At 53.3% G+C, this 18,000-nt stretch overlaps 2 protein-coding genes across 2 annotated transcripts in view; one reads left to right on the forward strand and one right to left on the reverse strand.

The window, feature by feature from the left end:
- Nucleotides 1–7,351, forward strand: part of Prkcsh (protein kinase C substrate 80K-H) — a 14,258-nt gene extending 6,907 nt beyond the window's left edge. The window contains exons 7-18 of the mRNA XM_059267490.1: nt 98–227; nt 2,300–2,384; nt 2,752–2,830; nt 3,393–3,479; nt 3,657–3,815; nt 3,889–3,985; nt 4,392–4,461; nt 5,270–5,359; nt 5,642–5,716; nt 5,800–5,899; nt 5,983–6,133; nt 7,037–7,351. Coding sequence (XP_059123473.1) covers nt 98–227; nt 2,300–2,384; nt 2,752–2,830; nt 3,393–3,479; nt 3,657–3,815; nt 3,889–3,985; nt 4,392–4,461; nt 5,270–5,359; nt 5,642–5,716; nt 5,800–5,899; nt 5,983–6,129 — 1,119 coding nt within the window. The 3' untranslated portion in view covers nt 6,130–6,133; nt 7,037–7,351. The remainder of the gene's footprint in view (nt 1–97; nt 228–2,299; nt 2,385–2,751; nt 2,831–3,392; nt 3,480–3,656; nt 3,816–3,888; nt 3,986–4,391; nt 4,462–5,269; nt 5,360–5,641; nt 5,717–5,799; nt 5,900–5,982; nt 6,134–7,036) is intronic.
- Nucleotides 7,352–10,829: 3,478 nt separating this feature from the next.
- Nucleotides 10,830–18,000, reverse strand: part of Elavl3 (ELAV like RNA binding protein 3) — a 30,697-nt gene continuing 23,526 nt past the window's right edge. Inside the window, exons 6-7 of the mRNA XM_059267241.1 lie at nt 17,160–17,198; nt 10,830–11,757 (exon numbers count right to left, since the gene is read on the reverse strand). Coding sequence (XP_059123224.1) covers nt 11,406–11,757; nt 17,160–17,198 — 391 coding nt within the window. The 3' untranslated portion in view covers nt 10,830–11,405. The remainder of the gene's footprint in view (nt 11,758–17,159; nt 17,199–18,000) is intronic.

Below are 18,000 nucleotides of genomic sequence, written 5' to 3' on the forward strand. Positions count from 1 at the left end.
GCGGGTGTTTTGGAAAAGTCTTGGGTAACAGAGGCACACACAAAGAGAGGACCAAGCTGAAACAGAGCTGGCATCTTTCCTTCCACTCTCCCTCCAGAGTAAGCTGCTTGAGCTTCAGGCTGGAAAGAAGTCTCTGGAAGACCAGGTAGAGATGCTGCGGACTGTGAAGGAAGAAGCGGAGAAGCCAGAGAAGGAAGCCAAAGACCAGCACCGGAAGCTGTGGGAAGGTATGCTGTGGGGTGGCGCTTCAGCTCTGCCCAGAGAGGAGCTCCAATTCCTGAGGAGTTCTGTTGTGGGGTTCTCTGCGCCTGGTGCTAGCCGAGTGCTCTACCGCTGAGCCCCACCCCATCCCATCTTTGTTGTTGAGGCAGGGTCTCATGTGGCCCAGGCTGCCTTAATTTCCTGTGTAGACGAGGAAGACTAGAACTCCTAATTCTCCTGTCTGTGTGCTGGATGCGCGGATTACAGGCATGTACTACTATGCCTGGGTTATTTATGTTTTGAGTAGTTTGCTGGTTTTTGTTTGTTGGTATGTTTTGAGACATGGTCTGGAACTCAGAGGTCTACCTGCCTCTGCCTCTCAAGTGCTGGAATTTTATTTAAAGGTGTACCCCACCATGTTCTGGACTCTTTTTTTTCTTAATTATCATGATTGCTCATTTCTTTGTGTGCCTAGTTAACTTTGTATTGGCCATCAAGTGTAGAAACTATAGGAATGATATGTAGCCTTGGATGCATGATCCTTTTCTACAGATACGTGTGTTTTCATTTTGTCTGGTGCCTAGAACCTTCCCTCTGGGAATCTCAAACCCAAGTTAAAGACCTTTGACCTCTCAGCCATGTGCAGCTCACTTCCCCAGGCCTTCCACATGCTTGGCCAGCCCTTGCTCTCCTGGTGTCACCCCAGCCCCTCGCTGGGGGTTCTAGGCCAGGCTCTACCACTGTGCTAAGCCTTCAGCCTACACAGGGTGTGAGTTTAGATGCGTGCTGTGTTTCCTGACCTCACCTATCTGAGGAGATGCCATCCTCCTGTTGGTCAGTCACCCCCACCTTGACCTTTGACTGGTTCTACTTGTCCCATTGGTCACAACACCTGTCATCCCAGCTCTTGGGAGGTTTAGGCAGGAGGATTACAAATACCAGACAAACTTGGCCTACAGAGTGAGACCCTGTCTCTAATAAATGAAATAAAATATAAAGAAGGGGGCTGGAGAGATGGCTCAGCAGTTAAGAGCACTGGCTGCTCTTCCAGAGGTCCTGGGTTCAATTCCCGGCACCACATGATGGCTCACAGCCATCTGTAATGAGATCTGGTTCCCTCTGCTCTCTGATGCTCTCTTCAGTCATGCAGGTATACATGCAAATTACATAAAGTACATGAATAAATTTAAAGAAAAAAAGAAGAAGGAGCCAGGCCTTGGGGGACTATTGTTCCAGACCTTAGGAGATGGATTAAGAATTCAAGTCCAGCCAAGTGGTATATGCCTTTAATCCCAGCACTCTGGTGGGATTAATCCCAGCACAGAGGCAGTTGGATCTCTGAGTTCGAGGCCAACCTGGTCAACAGCCAGAGCTACCTAGTGAGACCCTGTCTCAAAAAAAACCCAATAAATAAATAAACAAAAACAAGACCAGCCTTGGTTTCATACTGAGTTGGCAGCCTGAGGTACGGTAGTCTCCTAGTCAAGAAAGAAAAGGCCAGGTAACTAGGTGACGAATGATGGGAAGGGAGGGTGAGGGCAGGGCTCCTGCTGCCCCAGATCAGGGCCTTGCAGGGCCTGGAGGGCTCTGAGCAGAGAGAAGTAGTGCTGGTCACTGTGAGGGAAGACACTGCTGTTCTGCCAGCTGCACTCTGGACACCCGCATAGAGCTCTTGGCGTCTGTCCCCTGCAGGGGCTCCGGACACCCCTGCAGATTCTGTTGTCCCATCTTTCACAGCCCAGGCCCCCACTCGCCTTTTTCCCAGCGCCCCAACTCTTAGGCTTCACCTGTTCCTCGGGGCTGGGAATGTGTGTGCCTGCAGGGTCAGTACATCACAGTTCCATCATGTGGGGCTCAGGGACTGAACTCAGGTTGTCAGGCTTGGCGGAAAGCCTGCTGAACCATCTCGGTGCTCCCTGCACATATTTATCTTGTCCTGAATCCGTCCTCCCTCCCAGAGGACACAGACCCTTGTTAAACCCTCGCTCAGTGTAAGACTGCTCTCACGGTGGGACTCCGTGTGTGGTGAGGGCAGGTTTGGGGGGTGTTTGGATTTGACCCCTTGTGGCACAGCATGACAGGATGCCCCCCTCCGCAGAGCAGCAAGCTGCTGCCAAGGCCCGGCGGGAACAGGAGCTGGCGGCCAGTGCCTTCCAGGAACTGGATGACAACAAGGATGGGGTGTAAGTGTGACTGCGCTGCCCATTGAGCCCCTGGTCCCCGTCTAACTCACCTGGCCTTGAACTCATCAAGGAGCCAGGCTGGTCTCAGATTTACAGTCTTCCTGTCTGAGCCTCGAGCCATGGGATGGCAGGTGAGAGCTGTCACTGCCACTGGGCATGGGGCGGTTTTGAGGTGTCGGCACGTGGGGCCGAAGCGGATGGAAGCTGGTGGGTCAGGAGGAGGGTTTGGGGACATGGGGTGCAGGTGTGAATCCTCCAACTCTGCCTGGAGTCGAGTGGGAAGTGACTGGGCCTGCTGCTCTCACCCCAGCCCTCACACTCACATGTAGCGGTCCCAGCCTCGCCCTTCCTTGTCTCTGCCCCTCAGGGTTTCGGTGGCTGAGCTACAGACTCACCCGGAGCTAGACACAGATGGGGATGCAGTGCTGTCCGAAGAGGAGGCCCAGGTACCCCAGCCTAGCCTTGGCCTGGAGTGAATTGAGGGTGAGAGGGGTCAAGGTAGGCCAGCTCTGGTGGAGAGCTCCCCACTGGCCTGAGGTGAGGCCGTTCCTGTCAGTGTGAGACCATAAGTTGCCGGCCGCCTGGTAGGACCCTGGATGAGTACCAGGGCGCATGGAGCCTGTTCCCATGCTTGTCCACCCCACTTACCTCTGCTCGCTGCCTCAGAGTAGGAGTCCTGTACATGCTGTCCCGAGGCCGCCAGCTCTTTTTCTACCTGCCATCCTGGCTCTGCCCCTCTACCCTCTCTACTGCAAACTGGGTCCTTCCCGCCCCTTCTGCACCGTTGCTTAGGGTGTGGCACACTCTGGCACCATGCCTCTGTACATCTGTGCCTAGTCCTGATGGCCCCTTCCTTCCCAACCCCTGGACCTCCTTCAGGCCTCTGCTCTCCCTCCTGGTCATAGTACCTGGCCCATTTGCTATGGCCTGGTCCCTAGTTGTGAGTGCCTGGGGCAGGGTGGGTGGGCTTCTGACGGCCTAACCCTGACCCCACTCCAATGCACACAGGCCCTTCTCAGTGGGGACACACAGACTGACACTGCCTCCTTCTATGACCGTGTCTGGGCCGGCATCAGGGACAAGTACCGCTCTGAGGTCTGTGGGGAAAGGAGGGGAGGTGGTCCTGCCCCCCAACCCCTCACAAAAATATCTCCTGGGCTGGCACCTGGTCCGCCATGGAGGCCAAGATGTGTGAACCAGTGTTCCCCAGCCTTGAGATGAGGTTGCTCCCCAAGTCCTCAGCATTGGCCTCCACAATCCCGGGTCTGCCAGGTGCTGCCCACTGAGATGCCTGCCCCTTCTGCTCCGGATGTAATTGAGCCCCAAGAGGAGCAGCCGCCAGTGTTGCCCACAGAGGAGGAGGAGGAGGAGGAAGAAGAGGAGGAGGAGGAGGAGGAGGAAGAAGAGGAGGTGCAGGGGGAGAAACCCAAGGTGTGTGTTGGGAGAATGGTGGGCAGATGGGTGGGAGGGACTGCCTGCTGACTGGGCCCTGCCCTCTCCCCAGGAGGCTCCAGCCCCTCTCCAGCCCCCACAGCCTGCCAGCCCCACTGAGGATGAAAAGATGCCACCCTACGATGAGGAGACGCAGGCTGTCATTGATGGTGAGTGGGGACCTGCTGGGAAGGGGTCCAGCTTCCCTGTCCGACAACCAGGCCCCACCTACCACGAGCAGGTCTGCCCTTACATGGAGGTGCTCCCTGGCCCTGCAATGCCCAGGTTGCTTGGGAATTGCTGTACCTATCCCCAAGAGTCTTCCCTCCTCATGGGTTGTACTTGTTTGTAACACGCATAACAGGCCAGGAACCAGCTGGGCCCCAGGAGCCCTGGCCCTGCACTCTAGAGAGCCAGGCAGCAGAGGAGACTCACTCTGCAGCTGGTCAGGCCTAGAGGGCCATCGTTGTCGGGGACAAACCCCAGAGCATAAGAGGCAGCTGTAACATTCGCCGTGGGGCCCCGTTCTGTGTCTTCTCTCGTGGAACTGGGGCCCCCTGATCTCCCACCCCTCAGCTGCACAGGAGGCCCGGAATAAGTTTGAGGAAGCTGAGCGGTCCTTGAAAGAGATGGAGGATTCCATCAGGTATGGGGACCAAGGCTGCCTCCTGCCCACTTACAGTGTACTACCAGCTCCCCTCGGACGAGGTGCCAGCCTGGCTCTTGCAAGGCCCCAAGCACAGCCTGTGTCTGCCCACCATGCAGCTGGGCCCTGCTGTGTGGGGCTCCCGGGTCCACACTCCTTCCCCTGGGCCCTGCTGTGTGGGGCTCCCGGGTCCACACTCCTTCCCCTGGGCCCTGCTGTGTGGGGCTCCCGGGTCCACACTCCTTCCCCTGGGCCCTGCTGTGTGGGGCTCCCGGGTCCACACTCCTTCCCCTGGGCCCTGCTGTGTGGGGCTCCCGGGTCCACACTCCTTCCCCTGGGCCCTGCTGTGTGGGGCTCCCGGGTCCACACTCCTTCCCCTGGGCCCTGCTGTGTGGGGCTCCCATGTCCACACTCCTTCCCCTGGACCCTGCTGTGTGGGGCTCCCGGGTCCACACTCCTTCCCCTGGGCCCTGCTGTGTGGGGCTGTCATGTCCACACCCCTTCCCCTGGGCCCTGCTGTGTGGGGCTGTCATGTCCACACTCCTTCCCCTGGGCCCTGCTGTGTGGGGCTCCCATGTCCACACTCCTTCCCCTGGACCCTGCTGTGTGGGGCTCCCGGGTCCACACTCCTTCCCCTGGGCCCTGCTGTGTGGGGCTCCCATGTCCACCACACTCCTTCCCCTGGGCCCTGCTGTGTGGGGCTGTCATGTCCACACCCCTTCCCCTGGGCCCTGCTGTGTGGGGCTGTCATGTCCACACCCCTTCCCCTGGGCCCTCGCACCCTTCACCATTGGACCTGCTTTTCCAGGAGTTTGGAACAAGAGATCTCCTTTGACTTCGGTCCCCATGGGGAGTTCGCATATCTCTACAGCCAGTGCTACGAGCTCACCACCAACGAGTACATCCTGGCACTGCGGGAGGGGGGGGGGGATGCAAGGGAGGGTACTGGGCAAACAAGAAGTTAGGGTTCATATCTCTGATCTCATCACTGGGGGGCTGAGGCAGGAGGACCTCAAGTTGAGTCTGGGTTCTGTCACCTCATGAAACTGAGCATAGTGGTACATGTTTGAGGGGTGCAAGGAGGGTCATAAGTTCAGGGCCAACCTCAGTTACTTCAGAATGTTTGAGGTCAGCCTAGGGTCCCCGTCTTCTGTCACTCAGCTCTTCTCCCTGCCCTTAGGTACATCTATCGGCTTTGCCCCTTCAAACTGGTCTCCCAGAAACCCAAACATGGGGGCTCCCCGACCAACCTTGGGTGAGTGGGCTGAGGTTTGTTGTCTTTACCCTGCCCCCAGCACCCACTGGCCAAGTGCTCAGCACCCCTGCTCTCTCCCATAGCACGTGGGGCTCATGGGCTGGCCCCGATCACGACAAGTTCAGTGCCATGAAGTACGAGCAGGGCACCGGCTGCTGGCAGGGCCCCAACCGCTCCACCACAGTAAGTGTCTGGCCTGGGGCTGTGGGGACCCAGGCCTGGACCAGCCCAGCCCAGCCCCGCTCCTGCTCTGTTCCCATCCCCAGGTGCGCCTGCTGTGTGGCAAAGAGACTGTGGTGACCAGTACCACGGAGCCTAGTCGCTGTGAGTACCTCATGGAGCTGATGACACCCGCAGCCTGCCCAGAACCGCCACCAGAAGCGCCCACTGATGGAGACCATGATGAGCTGTAGCCTGGTGAGGAGGCAGGTCTCCGTTACAGCGTGCGGCCTTGCTACCCTCCTAACCTGTGCCCCTGACTTTATATCTTAATATTTATTTATTGTCTGTGAGACAGGGTCTCACTGTGTAGTCTTGGCTGTCCTGGAACTTACTAGGTAGACCAGACTGGCCTTGAACTCAGTGATCCACCTGCCTCTGCCTTCCAAGTGCTGGGATGAAAGGCGTAAACCATGTGCGTGCGTGCGTGCGTGCGTGCGTGCGTGCGTGCGTGCGTGCGGTCAGAGGACAGCTTGGAGGTTGGTTTTCTTCTGTACCACATGGGCCGCAGGCACAGAACTTAGGCCAGCACCTTACCCTTACCTTGGCAGGCCCATGTTTTCTTAGACAGGTTGGGGGGGGGGGGGCCGGGAGCGGGGTTTGACACAGGATCTCTACATAGCCCTAGACCAGGCTGGCCTCAAATTCACAGATCTGCCTATCTCTGCCTTCCAAGTGTTTCTTAGGACAGTTTTATTGCCAGGTGGTGGCAGCGCACGCCTTTAATCCCAACACTCGAGGGCAGAGGCAGGCGGATCTCTGTGAGTTTGAGGCCAGCCTGGGCTGCACAGAGAAACCCTGTATCAAAAACAAAGACAGTTTTGTCAGATAGTCCAGACTGGCCTTGAAAGTTTGTCAGTCCCGCCTCCGCTGGGCCACCCGCCTCCACTGGGACCCACCACGCCCCCTGTACGAGGTACTGATGACTGAACCCAGGGCTTCCTGTGCTAGGCAAACAGTCCGCCAGCTCAGCCACATCTTTCAAAAATAATTTGTAATTTTCCGGTGCTGGGGTGGGATCCAGGGCTCCCTCCATGTTTGCTTTTGCACTGACCCATGTCCCAGCCCCTCCGTCTTTTCTAATTCTGGCTTCCATCCTAGGACCTCGAGGCCTGAAACCAGTCTACTGATCCTGCAGTCTGTGGACCAAGGCCTGCCCACCCCGGGGTTCCTGGCCATCCTCTTGGTAGCAGGAACCCCATGGGGCTCTAAGCCCGACTTCTGGCCCAGGCTAGCCAAGCCATCTGTATTCCTGAGGCCCCAGCGGCCTCCAGAGATGGATTAAGGAGCTCACTCTCCTTGGATTTCTGGGTGGGAGTTATTCCCTGCCCACCTCACCCCTGCCTCCCCAGCTGTTGGGAGATGAGTGGATGACTTGACATGTGACCTCAGAACAATAAATGTGACTCGCCCACATCGGCTCTGTGTGTTGTGTGTGCTGTTTCTTCCCTGTTGGTCTATGTAGCTCAGGCTAGCCTCAGAGTATCTCCTGCCTCAGGCTCCCAAAGCATGGGCCAGTATGCCTGGCTAGGTCACCTTCATTTCGGGGTGTAGAACAGGACAAGTGTGAGCAGACAGCAAATGTGGAGTGTGCTGGTTACTGCTGTCAAACTTGACAGGATCTAGAGCTGCCTAGGAGACAGACCTCTGGCTGTAGTCCCAGGGAGGGAGCTGAAGTCAGGCATGGTGGCCAGTACCCTAACCCCCGCGGCCATCTGCTTCCTGACGGCAGTGCCCGCAGCCCCAAGCTCCTGCTGCAGGCCTCCTGCCATGGGGACAGGACTCCTGTCCCAGCTACGGAATTGGCACTCGGGAAGCAGCTGTGTGCAGAGCCTCGCAGCCGGCCCTGCGGGCTGACCGACGGTCAAGCCACCCAGCGCCTGGTGATTGGTGGACTGTAGGCTATGGAGGCCTATTGAGATCCGCCTGCCATCTTTAGAGACCCCAGCCCAGGGGGATGGTGTCCTTCCTGGGTTTCCCTCCCACCACCCCTGCCTACAGGGGTACACAAATCACCTGAGACTTAAGATTCTGAACTTTTTATTTTCTGGCATGAAAAGTACAAATAATTAAACAATTCCATGTAAAAGTCAGTTACCGCGGCCAGGCCTGGAATCTCAGTAATAAATAGTCTAAATGCAACTTGAAGTGTTCGTGGGTTTGGGTTGAGGTTTGTTTTTTTTTTTTTGTTTTTTTTTCTACAGTTCTTTATATCACCTCCAACATGGACTCTGTCATGGTTTGAAACTTTCCCAATAAACAGGATGAAGGAAGGGTTGGAGGGGCTGAGCCCCCTCCCTACTGGCCCTGCCCCTGGCCCCCAGGGACTTTGGAAGACCCAAGGGCCCCTCTCCCTGGGAGCCCTTGGCCTGGCCCTCTTGGGGGACTGGCCTCCAGGGAGGGGGCCTGGCTGGGCTAAGCTTGTGTCTTAGAAAAAAGTCCCCCTCCTCCCAGTCTTGGGGGCAGCAGGGACCTAGGCCTTGGTGGGAGGGGGTGGGGGGAGGAGCCCCCTCTTCAGAGCCCGCCCTCCCCCCAGGGTGGGGGACAAACCCAGCCCTTATTGCTCGGATGCCTCCAGCATGTGCGGAGGGCAGGGGGAGACCCCAGAAACAGCAGGGAAAGAAGGGGTCGGACCCTCCTGAAGGCGGGGAGTCCCTGTCCTGCTGGCAGGGAGGGGGAGGATTGGGCAGACTTAGAAACCACCAGAATAAATAGGTTTGGTGTATCGTGAGCAAGCTAGAGTTCACCAGCTAATAGACAAAAAACTTCTCAAGACAATAGCAAAACAATCCCGTTGAGAGGCCCTGGGCACCGACAGCTGTGGGGACCCCACCCCTCGGAGCCCACGGCACCCCTGGGGGGCACTCCGCTACCATTACTGTTATTAATAATTATTACTTTAATGACTCCACTTCCCCTTTTTATAAATAAATTAGGCATAACCACATCTCAGCAAAACTGAAAGAAAAGGGACATCTTCCTTCAACTTGCAAAGCAATGAGAGGAACAGAAATATACACAAAGGTCCTTAACAGGCCAACAAGGATAATAAATAGTTAACATAGCAATAAGTTAAAACTACATGAAGCTAAATTCAGCAAAAAAGTACAAGAAAGTTAACTGGTGACAGTTTATCTTTTTTTTTCCTTTTTTTTGTTTTTTAAATCGTCTTTGTGTGTGTTTTTGTCTTTTTTTTTTCTTTCTTTCCTGTTGCTATATTTCATCTTCTGAGTTTTCTTTCTTTTCCTTTTTTTTTTCATTTTTTATTTTTTGGTCTTTTTTTAATTTTTTTTTTCTTTTTGTTCCTTGCAGCAGAAACTCCACAGACGGTTAAGAACAACACCAGGAGGGGTGGGGAGAGAGAGGTGGACGCTCAAATGGGACCGTGGCCAGACACCAAACGCAGAGGACACCGGAAGAAAGCAACTAGAACCAGTGGGCGGGGCTTCACGACTCTCGGGTGTGACTGGGCCCACTGAGGGGTGGGTTGAAGGTTTGGGGCTCCCAGGGGCTCCAGCCTGTGGCTTCTGTTGGAACTTGCATAAAAGAATAAAAAGTCAAAGTGTGGGGTTTGGATGCAAAATCCAGTCAGAAGCCAGGGCTGGGGCTCATGAAGGCTGCATCCATGGTTCCCCCACAGTCCGGAAAGACGAAAAAACCCAACAATCAAAAGAGGGCGACACGTGGATGGAAAGGAATGTGGGGGACACCTTGGGCCCATCCACCCCTGCATCTGGGGGGGGGTGCTGGGTGCTTGCTGCGGTGGGGAGCACACTGGCCCTAGATGAGGGAGGAGACTGCAGACCTCCCCCTGGACCCAGGGAGGCTGAGCCCCAGGGGCACGGGGTCCTTTGGCCTGTGTTGTGGGAGCCCCCTCCAGCCCACGGTGATGCCAAAGTGGAACGAGGTATTGTGTGTTTGGATGCATGGACGCCATGTGTGTACGCCTGTGTGGTGGGCAGCAGGGAGGCCCCTGGTGGGCTAAGGAGTCTGTGCAGAGAACCTGGGGCTGGGGCTTATTGGGGCCCAGGGAGAAGTGGCTGGACAGCCTGGCTGGAGGAAGTACCTGGATCAGGGTCTCCAGTGGGAACGTCTTGTCTGGGCCTGTAGGGTGCTGTGAACATGGGTGTATGTCCCTAGGTGTTGTATGTTTCTAGGTGACCTATTTGTTTTTGTTTTTGTGTTTTGAGACAGGGTCTTATGTAGCCCAGGCTGACCTCATACTCACTATGTAGCCAAGGCTAGTCTTGACCTGATCTTCTGTCTCTGCCTCTCAAGTGCTAGGATGAATGAGGACTGTGCACCACCACACCAGGTTTATGCAGTGCTGGGGGTGAACCCAGGCTTCTTTACACTCTACAAGCACTCCGCCAACCCAGTGACATCCCAGGCTCTCTTTGGAAACTTGTGTCCAGATTCCTACATCCGAATGGATCTGTCACAGTGGCTTGTATACATCACGTGGTTTTGTGGACAAGCAGCCAATGTCTGTGTCCATGCAGCCCCAAGGTCCGTGCGTCCTCTGGTGTGGGTTTGGTCAACCTTCCTGAATGTATCCTGAAATGTTTCTGTGTGTGTTGTGTATCTGTGTTTCCAAGGTCCAAGTGTATGTCCCTCCTGGCTTCCTGTGGCTGTGTGTGTGTGTGTGTGTGTGTGTGTGTGTGTACTGGCGGCCCTGTGGACTTCCAACCCCTCAGCCCTGCTCCCTGTGCCCTCTGCCCCAGTTAGTTGGTAAACATAACTTGCCAAAATAGTTTCTTTTTTTTTTTTGTCTTTTTTTGTGATTTTTTTTTCAAGTTCAAGAATCCCCAGTAAAAATTCTCCACGAGGTCTTTTTCCCTTTTTACAAAAATAGAGATTTTCTTCCCCTCCCACCCCACCCCACCCCTTTTTTTTTTCATTTTGTTTCTGCTTCCTGCCCTGCCCCAACCCTGCTCCCTGTTTTCTGCCCAGGGGACTGGGGCGGGGGATGGGGATGCCCACACCCCTCTTTCACGTTTTTGCTGTTTTGGGGATTTTTAAACCTGCTCCCTCCCCTTTCTTGTGGTATAGGACAGGCCTGGGCAAGGGAGGCCTGGGTGGGGCACTGCTGTGTCCCCTGAGCCAACCCATGCAGGGTGGTGAGGGGGAGGTGGGATGGGGGGGTCTCCTCTCTGCTTTCTTCTTTTTATTTTTAGCCAAAAAAAGAAACAAAAGCCATCACCATGAACCAAACCAAGACGAGAGAGTGAACAGGCCCCAGCTGGGTGGGGGAAGCAGGGAGGACAGGGTGGGGGGTCCCCCCATCCCTGCAGACCCTCCCCATCCCAATGCTCACCCTGTGGTGTTTTTTGCAGGTGTGTGGGTCTGCCTGCTCTTGCAGTCACGCTCTCTCTCTCTCTCTCTCTCCCTCTCTCTCTCTCCCTCTCTCTCTCTCTCTCTCTCTCTCTCTCTCTCTCTCTGCTGCCCGGGGAGGGAGGGCGGCGACCTCTCAGGCCTTATGTTGCTTGCTGGTCTTGAAGGACACCTGCAGCACACGCTCACCCAGGCGGTAGCCGTTCAGGCTGGCGATGGCCATGGCTGCCTCATCGTAGTTGGTCATAGTGACAAAGCCGAAGCCTTTGCACTTGTTGGTGGTGAAATCTCGGATGACCTTGACATTGGTGACTGCCCCAAAGGGTCCGAAAAGCTGCCACAGCACACTCTCATCGGCTTCCGGGGACAGGTTGTACACGAAGATGCACCAGCCGGCGCCCGCAGCGCCTCCAGACAGGCCCACACCGGCCAGGCCGCTCATGCCGTCGATGGCGATTGGGGAAAACCTGGCGATGAGCGACAGGGGACTACTTTGGGGGTCACGCGGGCTCTGCCCTGATCCCCAGCATGCCTCCGAGACCCCCACTGGGAAAACCCTATACTGTCCTAACCTAGCTGTGACCCCATTACCTGTTTCTGACCTCACTGAGACACCAGCCCCTGACCTGCAAACTGTCCACAGCTCTCCAAATATCACCTATGACCCTGTCCTAAAGTACCATCTTTATCCTGATCTCATGACCTTTGACCCTATCTGGTCCTGAGCCCTGTTGATCTTCACCCTTCCGTAGTGACACCTTCTAAGTCAACTTCTTTTCTGTGTGGCCCAGTTGGCTTTGAACTCACTATGTAGCCAAGGGTAGCTTCTTGGTTTTGCTTTTGTTCCTCTTTGCCTACTGATCTTGAACTTCCGCTTCCTGTCTCTCCCTCCCAAATGCTGGCATTGCACAGCACACCTGACTTCCGCTGTGCTGGGGTGGAACCCAAGGCTTGTGCACCCAGAAGTGCTCTTCCAGTTCAGCTGCATCCCCAGGCTCCACCCCTTCAAAACTAACCCTGGTGTGTGTGTGTGTGTGTGTGTGTGTGTGTGTGTGTGTGTGTGTGAGAGAGAGAGAGAGAGAGAGAGAGAGAGAGAGAGAGAGAGAGAGAGAGAGAACAGAGGGAGACAGACAGACCGACTGCACCCCACCCCTGCTGACCTCGAACTCAATTGCAGTTCTTGCCTCAGCCTCCATGGCGGCGCTGGGTAAGGAGCCCAGCACTTTGTACATGCAGCACAGGCACCAACTGAGCCCCTAGCTCTTCTCTGGCTCTGTTTTGGCCCAGGTCCAACCCTGTCCTGGTACTAATCTGCCCTGACATCTCTGACTCCATTTTGACTCCCCGTGTGAGTAAACACTGGCCCTGCAAGAGCAGCACAGGGTGTTTTACGGGGCCCAGAGGTCTAGCACCTTCCTCCGACACTATAAAGTGGCCCCGTCTATCTGCCTTTCTGGTCTTTTTCCTATCCCAATCATAAGCAGCACCCCCTGACTCAAAATTTTTCTTTCTCTGGTTTCAATTACCTATAGTTGCCTTTGGTTTGAACATATTAAACAGAAATTTACAAAAATTCACTGACTGGCTTTTGGGGGTTTTTGTTTGTTTGTTTGGGCTTTTTAAAAAATATTTTTAGGGGGCTGGAGAGATGGCTCAGCGGTTAAGAGCACTGGTTGTTCTTCCAAAGGTCCTGAGTTCAATTCCCAGCAACCACATGGTGGCTCACAACCATCTACAATGAGATCTGGTGCCCTCTTCTGGCTACAGGCTGAACACTCACTGTATACATAATTAATAAATAAATCCTTAAAAAAAAATATTTTTAGTTTTTCGAGGCAGGGCTCCTCTACGTAGCTCTAACTCTGTAGACCAGGCTGGCCTTCAGAGATCTTCGCTAGTGCTGGGATTTATGGCATGTGTCATGCTCAGTTTGGACTTACTTCATTTTTATGTGTGCTTGCCTGCATGTATGTTTGTGAAGCACATGGCTATCTGGTACCTACAGAAGCTAGTGGAGGGCATCAGAACCCCTGGAACTGGAGTTACAGGTGGTTGTGAGCCACCATGTGGGTGCTGGAAACTGACCCTGGGTCCTCTGCAAGAGCAACAAGTGCTCTTAGCTACTGGGTCATTGCTCTAGCCCATGTTTTGGCTTTTTGAGACTGGGCCTCACTGCATAGCCTAGGCTAGCCTCTAACTTGTGATCTTCCTGAATCTGCCTTCTGAACTATGAAGATTAGAAGGTATACAACCATAAATAATTTTTTTGTTGTTTTTTTGTTTTTGTTTTTGTTTTTTTTCGAGACAGGGTTTCTCTGTGAACAGTCCTGGCTGTTCTGGAACTCCCTCTGTAGACCAGGCTAGCCTCGAACTCACAGAGATCCGCCTGCCTCTGCCTCCCTAGTGCTAGGATTAAAGGCGTGTGCCACCACTGCCCGGCAAGAATTTTTGATATAATTTTATTGAATTTCTCCTTCTTCTTCTTCTTCTTCTTCTTCTTCTTCTTCTTCTTCTTCTTCTTCTTCTTCTTTTTCTTCTTCTTCTTCTTCTTATTTTTGTGTGTGTGTGTTGTAGGGAGGGAGAACACATGCTATGACATGTGGGGGTCAGAGGACAAGTCTGTAGAGTTGGTTTTCTCCTTCCACCTTTATGTGGGTTCTGGGGATTGAACTCAGGTGGTCAGACTTGTGTGGCAAGCCCCTTTACCCTCTGAGCCATCTTGTCAGTCCACAGTCAGAAGTTTTAAATTGCACACTGACTATGGTAAAGCGGTTTAGGACTATAATTGTAGCTTTCGGAAGGCTGAGGTCACAGAGCAACAACTTGTTTCAAAACAAACATTTTGACTCTTGGGTCTGTCCCAGCTTTAACACACTTCCATTCTCAAGAGTGCCTTTCTTGTTAAATCGGTCTCTCTGTCTCTCTGCCTCTCTCCCTCTCGGATCCTCCTGTCTCGGCTCTCCAGCACTGGGTTACAAATGTCCACTGCCACCAGGGTTTTTTACGGATGCTGGAGATCTGAAGTCAGGTCCTTATGCCTGTGTCACACTGAGCCGTCTCCCCAGCCCCAAACTGCACTGTCCCTGCCCCTACTTCACAAACAGCCAAGCATGATGGATGGCTCCTGTGTGTCATCCTACACCAGGGCAGTGGAGACAGGAGGATGAAGGTTCAGTATCCTCTTCATCTATGCCTCACGCTTGAAGTCAGCCTGGGGTACGTGGGATGCCATCTTAAAATAAACCCCCAAACCAAACAAAAAAGAAGCAAAAATCCTTGTGTGGTGGCACATGTCTTTCATCCAACACTCCAGAGGCAGAGACAGGGAGATTTCTGTGAGTTCAAGGCCAGCCAGCTATACAGTAAGACTGTCTAGAAGAAGAGAATAAAGGAGAGAAAAAGGAGAGGAGAGGAGGAGGAAGAAGAGGAAGAAATAAGAAGAGGTTAAGTAAGGAGAAAAGACTGTACACTGTTTTGAGTAGCATGATGAGATGTCACGTTTGGCCAGTGTGTCCATGCAGTATATGCTACCCTCCTATTAGCTACTTAGCTGTCTTATTGTCAGACTGACTGTCTAAAATCATAGTTTCTTTTTTTTAAACATAAAAACAGGTTATAATTTAAAAGTCCAGGGTTATTTTAAACAGTAAAATATTTTCTCTGTAGAAAATAGTATAAATGATAACATTTCCCATAAGCCCTTTTAAGCCAAATAATAGCTGAATTATACATATAAATATTGATTAGATTCTGGGATACAGAGGAAACCTATCTTCATCTGTTCATTGAGCTATGTTTTACTTAAGTTGTGTAAGTGAGATTCCTATTCATCTTCCCCTCACTGTTTGATTTACGGCAGACATTTTTCTATAGGCTAATCCATAATCTAAAAGATTTTAGCCTCCCCTCCTGAAAGTATGGTTAGCATTTTCTTTCATTAGCTTGATACAGTACAAATTCTTATCCTAATAGTGAAATGTTTCACTAAAGCTTGCCCAGTAATTGGGTAAAACCGAAACTTTTTATAAGCCACAGTCATCCTAGGGTCCCCCTGCTAGGTAGCCTCCCTGGATCTGTGGGTTGCAATCTGTAAAATCATAGTTTCTGTGTTAAGGAACCCTTATTTTAATTGGTTAACGGTTAATGCTGGTTATTTAGAAATGCCTGAGAGAAACTGATAAAAACGTTTTCTTTAAGGGAAAAGGTGCAAGTTCTTCACATATGGAAAAGAGAGGATCACATGCTGAGGTCACTAATAAGTCACTAATATCTAAGGAAAGAACAAATCTATCTGTGAAATTATGAAGAAGGAGCTGGCCTGGTGATGAGGCTCGCCATTCTAGGATGCTGAGGCAGGAGAGTCACAAGCTCAAAATACAAAGTAAGAAGACAAACTGAACATACCTGCAACCCCATGTTCAGGAGGGAGGGGCAGAAGGAGCAGGGTTCAAGGACAAACTCAGGCAGCATTGCCGACCTGCCTGTGCTACATGAGACCCTGTGTCAAGAAACTCAGAGGGGGCTGGAGAGATGGCTCAGCGGTTAAGAGCACCGGCTGCTCTTCCAGAGGTCCTGAGTTCAATTCCCAGCACCACATAGTGGTTCACAACCATCTGTAATGAGATCTGGTGCCCTCTTCTGGCCTGTAGCCATATATGCAGATAGAACACTGTATACATAATAAATAAATAAATCTTAAAAAAAAAAAAAACACAGAGGGCTGAGTGTGTAACTCAGTGTCCAGTGCTTATTCACAAGTCAATCTCTGAGTCGGGCATCCGCAAGGAGTCTTGGGATGTGTCCCTGATGGGTAAGGAGGACAACTGTTTCATGTCACCATCATGTTCCTGATGTTGCTTTCTGGATGTCTCACCTCTCAGGTAACACTTAGTAGGTTGCTTGTTGACTAAATTAATTAAAGGATAGAAAGTCATATTCCCACTGGCTTCCTCACCCTCAGGATTAAATCACTCCACTTGGGGAGATGACTCTGAAAGTCTGAACCCCTTAACCTTGACCACGTGGGACTCAGCTCACTCCCTCCTCTGAGCCTCTGCACCAGCTGTCCCTGCCGCCGGGTTCCCTCCAGGCCTCTTCTGGTCACCATCACATGACCTAATGCTGCCCCTGCACTGCCCTGACCACCGACTCACTCCCACATCTCATGCCCGAGGGGCTGAGAACATGAACATCAGCGACAGTATTCAGACATGGCCACCTTTTATTATGTACCAAGCACTGTATTCTGTCTCGAATTCATGTCCAAGAGAGAGCAAGTCTGCCTGAGCCATGCTACATCCTTGGCCTCAAGCCCAGCTTTCGATATTCAACATGTTCCCAACAGCTTGTGACACAGAGAACATGGAGACTTTCCCAAGAGCAGGGATGTGGATGAAGCTAGGGTGCCTTCAAGGTTTAGAGCGACTGTGGGGGGAAAGGGAGCCAACGGTGGCTGCTGAAGGATGGGCTCAGGAATGGCTTGGCTATAGAGCCCCTGCCTTGAATCCCCCATGAAGGCCTGGGGGCGTGGCTCAGTGCACGCCTGGCATGCAGAAGTCCCAGAGTCCCACTCCTAACACACAAAATAACAGTCGTTAGTGACTCTCAGAGGGTTAATGTGGGAGCTGGGGGCACAAGTGCATCATCCTACTTTTGCTGAGAGGATAACAAATGTCTGAAAGCCACAGGCAGCCCTCCATGCCCCACCTGCTGCAGCACTCTCTAGACATCTGCCCTGCTCATGGACGTGAGGCTATCATCTCCTAGACACAGGCAGAGGTAGTTACCCAGTGGTCCCCGGGACAAGGGCCATGCAGGGGTTAGAGGAGGCCGTCAAGGAAAGGGGCTGCTGGGGGGGGGGGGGGGGACAGTGGGGCAGGAGCACTGTTACCTTTTGACTCCATAGGCCATGTTGAGCAAATTGTCCAGCCTGTGGAGGCAGAAGCAGCTGTCAGAGTGGCCTGTGACCCACCCCCTGTGATGTGACAGCCAGTCCTCCCCACCCCCACAGCCTTCAGCAGCCCCCCCTTCCCCCCTCCCCCGCGCCCGCTCCCAGCCCGGCTGGACACCGCCTGGCACGGAACCTCACTCATTCGGGACTGCTTCTCAGCAGCCCTGCTGCTGCCCAGCCTGAGTGATCTTGTCCTGCTCTCCCGAGGCCTCCGCGGGTGGGCCCCTGCCAGGAGGACCCAGGGGCTGAGATCTCTGGCTTCAGAGGAGTGCTCACAAAGGTGGCAGTAGAGCCTCGGGGGTTGTTTCCTGAGCCCACAGGAGGACCGGCAGCTCACACAGCCACCCCCAGAGCTACAAGGAGCTCCCATTGACCTCCCGCTTGGGAGCAGCCAGGATCCCGGGTTCGAGTCTTCTTTTGGGCTTGTCCACTCTCTGTCTCAGGTGAAGAAATCTCAGTAAATGCCATGGTACAAGCTCTGTTCTACCCAGTTACCATGCAGGAAATATGATCATGGCCAGCACACAAGAAATGAGAGGAAGCCGGGCGGTGGTGGCACACGCCTTTAATCCCAGCACTCGGGAGGCAGAGCCAGGCGGATCTCTGTGAGTTCGAGGCCAGCCTGGGCTACCAAGTGAGTTCCAGGAAAGGCGCAAAGCTACACAGAGAAACCCTGTCTCGAAAAACCAAAAAAAAAAAAAAAAAAAAAAAGAGAGAGAAATGAGAGGAAATGTTTGGTGGTGGTGTTATCCACAAGGAGACTGAGGCACAGCTGGACCCA

This window comes from Peromyscus eremicus, chromosome 7 (assembly GCF_949786415.1).
Source record: "Peromyscus eremicus chromosome 7, PerEre_H2_v1, whole genome shotgun sequence".
Taxonomy (NCBI): domain Eukaryota; kingdom Metazoa; phylum Chordata; class Mammalia; order Rodentia; family Cricetidae; genus Peromyscus; species Peromyscus eremicus.